A 13,441-nucleotide genomic window follows, 5' to 3' on the forward strand; every position below is an offset into this window, starting at 1 on the left:
CATAATCCTACAGACTCAATATCTAAAATAAACTAGAAATATCTCCCAAAGTCAGCAAATTTGAACTATACAATATATACAGTCCATAAACCCATATTATGTATGTTGTATTCATTTGAATAATTTCCATCTTTTTTTCTTACCATTTTCATACTAAAAGGTAGAAAGAAGATTTAAAGTATAAAAGTCAAAGGCCTGTGCCATGAAATAGAGTAACTGAAAAAAAGTTTAGATATTTCTTTGTAGCACATAAATATAAAATGCCCTTTTGTGAAAGTATAGTGCAATGTAAAGCCATGTCACCTTAGGCAAGTTATACATTAATTGCTTGGCAAATAATAATAGTTTAATACACAAAAATTCCCTCTCTCTTTATATTTTCTGAATACTTAAATGCTTCATTCAAGATAATATGACTATCAAGAAGCAGAATTTTAAAATAACTGCAAAACCTGAATTTCATTATCCAAAAATAATTTTAAATTTTTAAATATAATGTTTTTTTAAACCCTACCACTGCTGACCAAACAAAAGTCAAAACAGCATTTTAAATACTTCTCAACAGATCTATTTTAGAGTAATAATCAAATCATCCCTAAACTACAGGCATCCCTGATATTCTTTCCTTTAGTATTTCTCACAATGCAATATGTAGGCCAACTCCATAGAAGAAATTTTGAGGGTGAGGCCTGGAATCTGAATTTTAATATGTACCATAGGTGACTCTCAAGCACTCTCAAACTTGATATCTACTTCCTAATACTATCATATTTTAATTTGTACTTTTTTTGAAATATGATAAGAAATAATAAAATACATAGATTGAATGAAATATATCAAATTTACTTTTTTAATGCCTTTAAGAATACACTTTTTAAAAATTCCTGGTAAATATATACTCTTGGCATTCAGATTTCACACTGGCAGTTTTGACTATTTGTGAGTGATAACGGAGTCTTAATGAACATAGTACTTTTTAAAAGGGTTAATGATTCTAACCATATAAGGTTTTCTGAATATAAAGTAAAATAAAATATAGCACCCAGAATGAATTTGAATAGTTCTCAATGTGATATGTTAGATCACTTAGCTGATAAGTGACTCTACTTAAGTTCCTAACCCCATTAACAAAAATTTAGAAGCATCTGTTATGTTTCAGATCCTGTTCTAAGTACTTCAGATGCATCAGAGAACAAAAGAAACAAAGCTCCATATATACCTTCATGGAGCTTACACTCTCAACAGTAAATAACAAATAAACAAGATAGGCACTATGGAAAAAGGTTAAAAATAGGAGGCTGGGGGTTAAAATAAAGGTGGTAGAAGCAAATGGCAATTTTTAAAATGGGTGGACCCCCATTGAGAAGGTACTACTGAGCAAAGATTTATAGGATCTGCAGGAGCTGGCCCTAAAGCTATCTAGAGAAAGAAAAACATTCCAGACAAGAGAAAAAACAATACAAAGACCCTAAGACGGAAAATAACTGGTCAAAGAGCAGTAAAAATGCCAGTGTGGCTGGAGTGACATCAGAGAGGACAAAAATAGTAGAAGTTGAGCTCTGAGAGGTGGTAAGGGGGTACTGGAGGGAAGAAAGGGTACAGTCTATTTTAAGGCTTTTTGGCTTTGAGTCTATGAGAAATATGGAGTTTTAAGCAGAGAAGTGTGTCATGACCTGTTATTGAGAACAGAGAAGGGGGAGAGGGACATAAAACATATCAGACACTACTCCGGTAATCTAGACAAGAAATGCTAGTAGTTCAACTAAGGTAGATCCCAACTAACAAGGTAAATCTCAATTAGCAATATTGTAGAAAACTAGGCTTCTAAAATGACTAAGTATATTCCTAGTGGAAGTAAAAGATCTTACCATAAAGCACCAGACCAACTTCACATGGATGTTCCAGACCACCTTCAGCACCAGCTCCTAAAGAGCTCTTCACTGCTATAGACTGGATTCCAAACTTAAAACTCTAAAAAATTTCTACTACCATTTAATACTTACACAATTTCTCTTATGAGAATTTATGCCCAAGGGCTCAAAAATACAAACAGCATTACCATATGAAGCTGCAATCTAAAAAGAAATGAACAAAGCATTAACATTTAGGGAAAGAAAATAAAGACAACATCCTTTTCACAATAATGTATAAGCTAATTACACATAATACAATCCCAATAGAGTATTTATGATTATTCCATTCCATAAATATAACTGAAAAAGTACTGGACTTAAGAATCTCTTCTCTGGGGGCACTTTGGTGGCTCAGTCGGTTAAGCATCTGCCTGCCTTCGACTCAGGTCATGGTCCCAGGGTCCTGGGATTGAGCCCCCACATCGGGCTCTCTGCTCAGCAGGGAGCCTGCTTCTCCCTTTGTCTCTGCGCCCCGCCCCCCACTCATGCACACGCTAGCACTCTCTCTCCCTCTAATCAATAAATAAAATCTTTTTTAAAAAAAGATTTTAGGGCGCCTGGGTGGCTCAGACGGTTGAGCGTCTGCCTTCAGCTCAGGTCATGATCCCAGGGTCCTGGAATCGAGTCCCGCATAGGGCTCCCTGCTCCTTGGGAGCCTGCTTCTCTCTCTCTGTCTCTCATGAATAAATAAATAAACTCTTAAAAAAAAAAAAAGATTTTAACATAGGAATAACTTCATTAACAATGATACATTTCAATGGTATATCTGTCAGAAATTTCATAATCCAGTGAAAATAATATAAAAACCATGAGAAGTAGAAAAAGACATCCAAAAAGTATTAAACAGGTATTCAAAATATATCAAACAAAATGACATTAATTATACTATAAAACAAAAAAATACCAATGGGGAAAACCATCTAGAAGGAGGAACAGAGAAAATGGACTAAGGAGAAGAAATCAGACTCAAGGGGAAGAGAATGAGCTCACGTGGACATCTATAGTGGACTGAAGCTACAGATTTGGGGGCCAGGAGGACTTTATTCCAGGTCACATACCTGATAAAAAGGGACATAAATCCCTGTTCCTGGAAGCTACCAGAACCTGCTTTACAATAATTCCTTGAAAGCCAATTCCCAGTTCAACCTCCTCTTGTCAAGAGGGAATCAACTACAGGAAACAGACCAAAAACCATCCCTGCTGACACTTCCGGACCTAAAGGTTAACCTATGAAACGAATTTACATGGATGTTCTTTTAAGGCCACCCAAAAAGGTCTACTGTCATTTCAGAGCTCTCTCACACCAAAAAGTGATTTTAACTGTTACTTAATATCTAACACTCTTTCCAAGAAAAAGCTTTTAATCCACAACTGTAGGGAGGAAGCTACTTACAATGCCCAGCTGAGGGAAACACTTAGGCAAAAAGTGCTAAGAAAGATCACATTCAACATGTCAACTGATGAATGAATGACGATAGTTACCTGACATAAAGTCATCAATGCAAAGTTATCACTACAAGGACTGGGAATAAAGAAAATAAAAGAAGATGGCAAGAGAAGACAATAAATCAAAGGTGTCAGTTTTGCCTTCTTTATTTTCAACCCGGTAAGTAAGGAGAAGTGGAAACATGGTTATGAACACCAAGGACTTATATATGAAAAGAAACTTTGCTCCCAGATTACTGTGATTGTCACCAGCACATAAATAATTTATTCAAACTCATCTCTGACAACTATCATACAATTCTAAGCAGGTTTAAAGATACCCTATTTGGCTTAGGGAGATGAGTAATGAAAAATTAATGAAAGAAATCTGGCACTCTCAGTGTTTTCTAAACAATAAGCAATGCTTAGGGGGGAAAAACTGGTAAAAAAATCAGAAAAGCAAGAAATAAGTATTAAAAAACACCAGGAAATTCAGTGTTTCAATACTAGGTCAATGATATCACTAGACTATCATATCATGCCACATTTACACAAATACTAAAGCTTGATACAAGCAGCTGGGCGGGGCACTAAAAAATAGTAAAATACTAATTTATTATTTGGCATAAATTTGCAACGTTACTATTTATCACCATGAAAATTCTGTTTTAACATATCCTTGATAAAATTTGTTACTTCTCAGTAAAGAACAATTTCTAGAACACTAAGACTAAATTATTACAATTATTACAAGAAAAGTTCATGTTTATATTATACAGACATTTAACTCTTCTACACAACACTGGCCTTACTGAACTGCTAGAGTATACAGAGAATATGCTATATTTGCTTTACATATAACCAAAAATATTTTTTTTAAAGATTTTATTTATCTATTTGACAGAGAGATAGAGAGAGAGCACAAGTAGGCAGAGTGGCAGGCAGAGGGAGAGGGAGAAGCAGGCTCTCCGCTGAGCAGGGAGCCGGACACGGGGCTCGATCCCAGGACCGCAGGATCATGACCCGAGCCGAAGGCAGCCGCTTAACCAACTGAGCCACCCAGGCGCCCCATATAACCAAAATTTGATATATATTACATTTGATGTATATTTGGGGGGAGAGGTACATAAGATGAAATGCAAACTATTTCAAAATAAACCTTCTGTTTGAAAGTCTGAATGAATGAACCTTAAGATTCTTCACTCAACATTCATTAACAGCTTTACAAAGCAATACAAAGCAGCTGTTATATGACAAATATTATATTAGACACTAACAACTTGCTAAATTTCTTGATAAAAAATTGATGCTATTATAAATTGGGTAATATAAGGGATGCTATGCAGAGAAGATAAAAGTTTACTTCCCTACTATTGTTGCTAGAATTATCAACTGGTAGAATATCAGTATGCACAGGATTGTGAGGCCTACAGATCTTTCAAGACTGTATACATGGGTAGGGAGCGCCTGCATGGGTCAGTCGTTAAGCGTCTGCCTTCGGCTCAGGTCATGATCCCAGGGTCCTGGGACAGAGTCCCACATCAGGCTCCCTGCTCAGCAGGAAGCCTGCTTCTCTCTCTCCCACTCCCCCTGCTTGTGTTCCCTCTCTCTGTCAAAATAAATAAATAAAATCTTAAAAAAAAAAAAAAAAAAGACTGTATACATGGGTAGAATAATTATCACATTATCAGCTTAGTGGCTCCTTACAATTTGTAGACATCCTATCACTTTATCCACTCCTATCAATAACCATCTAGGCAAGGTATATTAGTAAGAAATTGTAGGCAACCCTTGTATAAAAGAATAAGAATACATTAAAAGATGACAGTTAATAAGGTAATTAAATCCCTTACTCTTCCATGTTGGTTAGAACACTCCACACAGCTGACTTGGATGTTTCCATGCTTAGCACCAGGAATGATCTGCACACATTCAAAGTCACTTGCCAAAATAACAATATCACAGCCTGATCCATATGCCTACAAGAGAAAAGTTTTGCAGTATGTAAGATACAAAACTTGTGAATTATCCTTAGATCTTGTTGCCACAATACTTTGACACATTTTACAAAAATAGTTAATGTAAAAATATTGATATCAATTTCCAAATAAGACATTAGAAGTCACATGAAAAATAAATAAGCAAAATTCACATTCAAAAAAAAAAATGGATGATGACACCCCATGCATTATCTTTCAACAACTAGTACAAGAAAGGATTCTTCTAGTTCTTAAACACTACAGCCTCTGTCCCTGCAGGTCATAAATCTTTCTGTTCAGAGGTTCCCTCCAAAGCTCATCTTAGTAAACCCTAAAGAATAAAACCTTCATCTGAAGGTAATAAGGCAGTGAAGGCTGCAATTGTGTTCCCAAGGTTCTAACCAGGCTTGAGAAAGATCAAGAAAGAAATCTGATGCATTTTCCAACACAAATCCACATGGCTTAAAGAGCTAGTGAAATAGACATGAACCCCCAAGGCAGAATTACATGCACTAAAGCAAAGACTAAACTTAAACTCACCAACTGCCTAACAGTGAGTAACAGCATGCCTGCCCCTTCCCCTCAACCTTATGAGGTGTGAGGGAGAGGACAACAACCCAAAGTGGCTTCACACACAAAAAAATTAATTAAATCTAATTTAATTTTAAAATAAACTGATTTATATAAAATGTTAACAAGTATAACTATACAGTCTGCAAAATGAAACACAAAATTAAGTTCCTGGAAAATTCCCTAGCTCAGAGTAAAACCAAATGTTTCTTTCTATTGCCACACTTCTTGATGTATGCTATTCCTGTTTTGCAACTTTGTGAATTTTATGAAGACATAAGGGGCAGAGAGTGAGGACACTTTTCCTTCTTCTCTGGAACTCAACTTATGACTAAATATTCCAAACAACCTAACAATCTAATTCTCAAATGAAAAAGCTATATTAAAAGCTACATATATATACATGTATGTATATATGCCAAAAAAATAATTTAAAAATAATTTATTCCACTATCTCTACAACTTTAAGCCATACAGTCCTGTCCTACAAAACATAGACATCCAACAGCCAGGGCTGACATGTGAAGACATAACCTCTGAAGAGGTCCACATATGGCTGCTAATGAAAAAGGGAAATGAAGATAAAGAGCAGGTAGGATGACAAACACTACTTCTAGTGGTTACTAACACTAACAACGTTACTTCCAACGTTGCCAAAATCCCCCTGTAACTGCTATCAACCATCTTCAACTCATGTATTTATAAATTCAAGGAAGTTCACCAAAAGAAAAACAAAGACAGAATTTTAAGCAAGGGAAATATGGAAAAAATCACTTATGGGAGGAAATAACTATTTATATTCTTCAGACAGGGCAGATTTGCTATACCATGCATTCAAGAAAGCTAAACTGAAAGAGTGTAGGCAAAAGAAATGTTTGTATCACCCTAACTGTTAAAATATTATTAATCATCATAAAAAAAGGAAAAATTCTGTAACTATGTATGGTGACAGATGTTAACTGGACTTACTGTGGTGATCATTTTGCAAGGTATACAAATATCAAATCATTATGTTGTACACCTGAAACTAACATAATGCTATATGTCAATTATACCTCAATAGAAAAAATATATTAAAATGACAAAAATAACCCTACCTTTGAACAATATTTCAAAATATCCAAAGTGCTTTATAGTATTACCACAGCAAAGTAAACTGATGAAAACAGCATAAACTTTAGTTTGAAATCATGTATGCAGGATTTTCAATTTGGGTTCTGCCATACTAAGTGGTAAGTTACTCAAGCTGTCTGAGAATTTCCTTGTGGTAAGATGGAAGAAATAATATTAACATCTTAGGACGATTATGAAAATTAAAGTAGAATATCTATTTGCATAGTGCTTAGCACACATCATTCATTTAAGAAAAACAAGACAAACAAAAAACGGGGCATGATGTCCCAAGCCTGTGCTAGGGACTGGGAATACACAGACACAAGATGTGGTTCCAGAGAGTGTAATGGGAAGATAACCAAGTGAATCACCAGTCACAACTAAATGACAAACTGCCATAACAGAGATATCCACAAAATACCAGCAGAAGACAGACGGTAATCAATAAATGTTGTATCACTCCCCCCTTTAATCTTTCCAACAAATTAAAGGAAGATATTATCATTATCATTGTATAAAGAATAAAGTTCATTAATTTGCCCAAGATTATATAGTTAGTAAACAGAAGATGTTCAAACTCCAGTCCTTAAAATTCTTAGGCTGTTTTTCCCTACGTTGTACGTCAAAGACACCTAAAATATTCCAGGTATTAGTATACCTGCTTCTCTAAAGATGGGTCATTCCTAGCAACTGCTACTAAAGATAGATAGGCTTTTACTGCTCAGTCACCAAAAAGGATGTTTACTCTTTCCTAAATATTCATAATTGCCAGATCTTTTCCAAAGGACATGCACCATACTCCTTAGCTGTAGGGAATCTTGCCGTTTTTCTGATCCTGCAATAGTTCTCAAACCTGGCTGCATCAAAATCACCTAAGGAACCTATTAAACATACAAATTGCTCAGTCCCACCCCAGACTTATTAAATCACAATCTTCATGGATAAAAGAATTTGACAATATCTACCAAAATTTTAAATACAATATACCCTTAGATCAAACAAGTCTTTCTTTTACCCTATAAGCATAAAATTTACTTACTTACAGCAGCAAAAACTGAAGATAATCATACTGCCCATCAGTAGGGGAGGTTAAATAAATTACTGAATATCCATACACTGGAACACTATGTAGCTACTAAAAGCTGAGAGGCCACTAGTCTAACATGGTCCCGAATTCCTCATCAAACTAGTAATTCCCATCAAAATGGAACAAATGTGTCTGGTCCTGGATTCCTGGATCCACAACTAGGCAATGCCTACAATTTTATACAATATCCATGGTCACAGCTAGAACAGAACCCCCTAAACTGTTGCACACAAATATCTTGCAAAAGTACAGAGGAAGACTATTATTACTTTTTATCTAAAGAGTCTAAAGCAGGGAAAAACAGGGGCCTCATAATCAGTCAAGATTGAATCACATGCATTCTATAACTGAAGGCTCACAAGATTTTTTAATGATTTATATAAACACATGTTTAATATCTGTCAAGTTCCCACCACACTAAAATGTCCATCAAAGCAAGCAACCACGTCCTGTTTACCATTGCACTCCCAGCATCTAGCATAAGTAGTCTTCAATAAATATATGTATAACAAATACATGATCCAAATCTTCCTAATTTCTGCCTCCAGAAGTCTCAGTACCTGGAAACCTAGTCAAAGAACATGGAGTTCAGACAGATGACATAACCTCATTGCTAATAATCTGGCCAAATTTACAACAGCAGCTACACAAGGAAAGACAGATTTTGGCTGATTTTCCAGCCTAACAGTATCATGCATGGATTTAAAAGACCTACCAGAAGGGAATCTACCAAAGCCCTCCTTAATAATTCACCATTTACTGAATATTTACTATAATAAGGCCATCAGCTAGGTCTTTATGAACACTGTATCTTCACAGGCCACCTTTTCTAGATGGAGAAACTGAAGCCCAGAAAGGGTAAGTAGTTTGCCCAAGTTCATAGAGTGAAGGTTCATTTGCTAGGAATAAAGCTCCTGCTCTTTCCCACTACCTCACCCACCTCTACTCTTAGAGCTAGAAGGCCCGAGTTCATCTTTGTAATCCCAAGTATTTACCACAGCACCTAGCACAGAGTAAGTACTCAGTAAAACCCAACTGCTAAGAGGTTTATACAAAAGCTGTAATTATTCAAGAGATTCCCAGTCTCTCAATTTTAGGTCAAAAGCAATTTTGTTTCCATTCTTCTTTTTCAGAATTCAGTCTTACTAGAGGAAGAATTTATAGTGCAGGAGGAAAAGAAGGTACTCACTGAGACTACACACAAATACCAAAATGAACCCAGGGAATATGAAGTGGGCTCCTTTGTACTAAGTAAATGAAGTATCATTGATTTAGCAGAGTATAAACTACTCCACATGTGGGAGATAAGCCACAGGATCATTACTGGAAAGCAGAAAAGGGGGCAGCAAGCCTTTTCTGCAGGAAATGGAATCCCTTAACTAGGTTCTTCTTCCCTTGGGCTCTTGGCAGAACCACTCCTGTGCCAAAGCACCGCATACCAGCGTCCTGCACTCACAACGGTACTGACCTATAAAATATTTTATCTCAAAGTCAAGGATATGGTTTGGCCCCAACACATAGGTAAGGCCTATGAAAAGAGAAAGCATCTTAGAAAAACACACTTTCCATCCATTCATGTGAGAGGATTTCTTTTATGGAAGGACTGAACTGTCCTTATGATAAAGAATAACCAGCTGACAATAAGTCATAACAAGAGATTATTCTGTAGCACAGGCCCTCATGTCAAAGACATGCTTCAAATATATTAATCTTCACTTGTTTTAACCTTAGTTTTGGACAATAAATCCATCCTTTTAGGAAAGAGAAAAACAGTCTGTGCTTTGAGCATTGAAACTAAGAGTTTTCAACCTGGAGTCTAATGGGTGGAAATCATAGATGGTCTCAGAAGGTCTCTGAACTCCTGGAAATTACATTTAAAGTCATGTGAATGTGCCTATTTTCCTGAATTCACAGATCTCATTAGTTTGTCTAAAAGAATCTCTTCTTCCTTAGACAAAGTGCATGGTGTGTCACATTAGCTACCTCACAATAATTCTATGGAAGCTAAAAACTTGAGTATTTGGTATTACCAAGATTCTTTTCTGTTTTTTAGTTGTGATGTCCAAAATTTCATTGGAGGAGCCTTGCCAATTAGTTGAGCCTGAAAAACAAAGTCACCCTCTTCTTTTACCTTATCAAAATTTCACTTGAGGAAAAAAATTAAATATCATCTTCTAAAGTCATAAAATACTCTGAATTAAAATACTATCATTATCATAATAAAGATATTGCTGCCTTCTCCAGAGGGTTTAATGTCTTTGTGATTGTGTGTATCTCAATAGACATAACACAATCATTGTCCTAACTTCAGTTTTATCTATAATTGCCTTAACTACATTATTTTCAGAAAAGCAAACTAATACTTATATCCCACAAACTGTTCTAATTTTTCAGATTTCCTTTAAGTCTTAGATAAAATGTAAAGAAATACTTTTTAAAAAAAAATCCTACACAAACATGACTTCTCCTAGGAGAATATAAAATACAAATAGATGAATTACACTGGCATTTTCTGTGGAATACCTGGATGCTTTAACATCCTTGTGGTTACAGGGTCAACGTTTGGGGTCACTGACAACTGTTCACATATCTAAATTTAAAAGAAGAAGAAAAGCATGGTGAATTAAGAGGTATTAAGCACGGGTCCTGGGATCGAGTCCCGCATCGGGCTCCCTGCTAGGTGGGGGGCCTGCTTCTCCCTCTGCCTCTGCCTCTCTCTCTCTGTCTCTCTGACTCTCATGAATAAATAAATAAAACATTAAAAAAAAAAAGAGGTATTAAGCATGTTGAGAGGTTTATCTAATTTAACAAAGTGTTGTGGTCTTACCAAGAATACTCTACCGAGAGTGTTACTGTTAAATTCCCACCTCTCCCTGAGAGTGAATTTTGACTCATGTATGTTCACCCTTCTATAAATGAGGGCACATGTTGTTAAGAGTTAAAAAAAATAATAATTAACAAGAATTTTAAGAGGTACCATTTATTGAAAGCCTACTGGGTAACAGATATTATACTACGCATTCTACATTCCTAGTCTCTTTTTCAAGACTGCAGTAATCCTAGAAGTTAGCTATTAATCCCACTTTAATATGAGGGAATAGAAGTTCATAGGATTTAATCAAAGTCTTAAGTAGCAAGGTAAATACACGGCTGGGAGGAAAATTAAGGTCTCTTTACACTGTTTTATCCACTTCACTAATGACCATCACCTTTCACTTTGTTTTCTATTTTTCAAATTTCTGTTCTTCTTATTGGTTGGTTAATTACATAAATTCATTTAAATTCTTCATTGCTACTGGCATCTTTGCTCTATAACAAACAAAAATCTAAAGAAGACAGGGTTGTCTGGCTTTGATGGTCACTTGGTTGTACCAAGTTATCTACACAAAGAGTCTTAAGAGGCCAGTCTTGACCTATGAAAAATCTTACAATCAAGAAAATGAAGCACAGGGGCGCCTGGGTGACTCAGTCGGTTAAGCGTCTGCCTTCAGCTCAGGTCGTGATCTCAGAGTCCTGGGATCGAGCCCCACATCAGACTCCCTGCTCAGCAGGGAGCCTGCTTCTCCCACTCCCTCTCCCCCAGCTCATGCTCTGTCTCTCTCTGTCAAATAAATAAATAAAATCTTTAAAAAAAAGAAAATGAAGCACAGGTTAACAAAAATTTCCCAAGAAAACATCCTTTCCTTCTTCATTTTAGTCATGTAATTAAACACCTAACTGCTTATGCTCCTCTCAGAATTAAAAATTAACTTCTAGGGGTGCCCGGCTGGCTCAGTCAGTGGAACGTAGGACTCTTGATCTTGGGGTCATGAGTTCAAGCCCCATGTTGCTCTTAAAGATTACTTTAAAAAAATTAACTTCTAAAACAAATAGATTTCCTTTTTGAATGTGTCCCTTATTAAGCCAGAATTTTCATATATCAGTTATCCATAAAAGCCACCTACAAGTTGAATAAACCATTTTAAATGTTTAATTTTAATTTTTTCAACAAGATTTTATTTTCTTACAGAAAAAGCAACATCTGCTAATTTAAAAACCAAATAGGAAAATTAGTTCACCTTACCCTTGACCACTCCTCCTCATTCCCAAGGAGCAATCATTTCACGGTTACCTTTGAGCCCTTCCTGAAATGTTTAGTGAACATTAAGTGTAGCTATGTGTAAACATTTTTTTTACATAAAGGGATTATACTATACACAATTCTGCAACTTGTTTTCCACTTAACAATTTATCTTGAAGAACTTTCCTTAGCAGCACAGAATGATCTCATTCTTAATAGTTGCAGAATCTTCCATTTGTGGCTTTGTCATAATTAATTTAGGTTGTCTCCAGTCTTTCACTATATTTCACTTTCAGTGAACACCTATTTATGATATTACACATATGTGTGCGAGTATACCCAAAGGATAAATTCTAAGACATAATTTGCTGGGTGACTGATTAAAATCAGTAACTACTCCAAACTGCCCTCCAAAAAGATTATATTCCCCGTATGTAGAAAAGTACCTGTTTCTCCACTTCCTCACTAACTCTGATAATTATCAAATTTGTTTTTATCTTTCCAATACAACAAAACCTGCCATCTCCCTGTTGTTTTATTTGTATTTTTATTAGGAAGAAAGTTAAGCATCTTTTCATATATTTATCAACCACTTATATTTCATTCTCTGAAAACTGACTATTCCTGTTATTGGTCCATTTTTTTAACTTAAATTCAATTAGCCAACATATAGTACATCATTAGTTTCAGATGTAAATTCAGTTATTCATCAGTTGCATATAACACCAAGTGCTCATCAAATCACATGCCCTCCTTAATGCCCATCACCCAGTTACCCCATCCCCCACCCATCTCCCCTCTAGCAACCCTCAGTTTGTTTTCTATAGTTGAGTCTCTTGTGATTTGTCTCTCTGATTTCTTCCCATTAAGTTTTCCCTCCCTTCCCCTATGATCCTCTGTGCTGTTTTATATTTCACATGAGTGAAACCATGTAATTGTCTTTCTCTGACTGACTTATTTCGCTCAGCATAATACCCTCCAGTTCATCCACATCAATGTAAATGGTAAGATTTCATCCTTTTTTTGATGGCTGAACAATATTCCATTGTGTGTGTGTATACCACATCTTCTTTGTGTGTGTGTGTATACACACATTCCATTTGACATACACACACATATATATACACATACACACCATATACATGCATGATGTATATATATACATATACATCTTCGTGTGTTTGTGTGTGTATACATCTTTTTTTTAAGATTTTATTTATTTATTTACTTGAGAGAGAGAGAGAGTGAGAGAAACAGCATGAGAGGGGCGAGGGTCAGAGGGAGAAGCAGGCTC

At 35.8% G+C, this 13,441-nt stretch overlaps 1 protein-coding gene across 9 annotated transcripts in view; it reads right to left on the reverse strand.

Annotated features, from left to right (window-relative positions):
* The window catches only part of DMXL2 (Dmx like 2), a 150,292-nt gene that overhangs the window by 111,148 nt on the left and 25,703 nt on the right, over positions 1-13,441 (reverse strand). For all 9 annotated transcript variants that reach the window (XM_044918224.1, XM_021694061.1, XM_021694059.1 and 6 more), the window contains exons 2-3: positions 5,192-5,317; positions 2,004-2,075 (exon numbers count right to left, since the gene is read on the reverse strand). In XM_044918224.1, coding sequence (XP_044774159.1) covers positions 2,004-2,075; positions 5,192-5,317 — 198 coding nt within the window. The remainder of the gene's footprint in view (positions 1-2,003; positions 2,076-5,191; positions 5,318-13,441) is intronic.

Source organism: Neomonachus schauinslandi, chromosome 9 (assembly GCF_002201575.2).
Source record: "Neomonachus schauinslandi chromosome 9, ASM220157v2, whole genome shotgun sequence".
NCBI classification, from domain to species: Eukaryota; Metazoa; Chordata; class Mammalia; order Carnivora; family Phocidae; genus Neomonachus; species Neomonachus schauinslandi.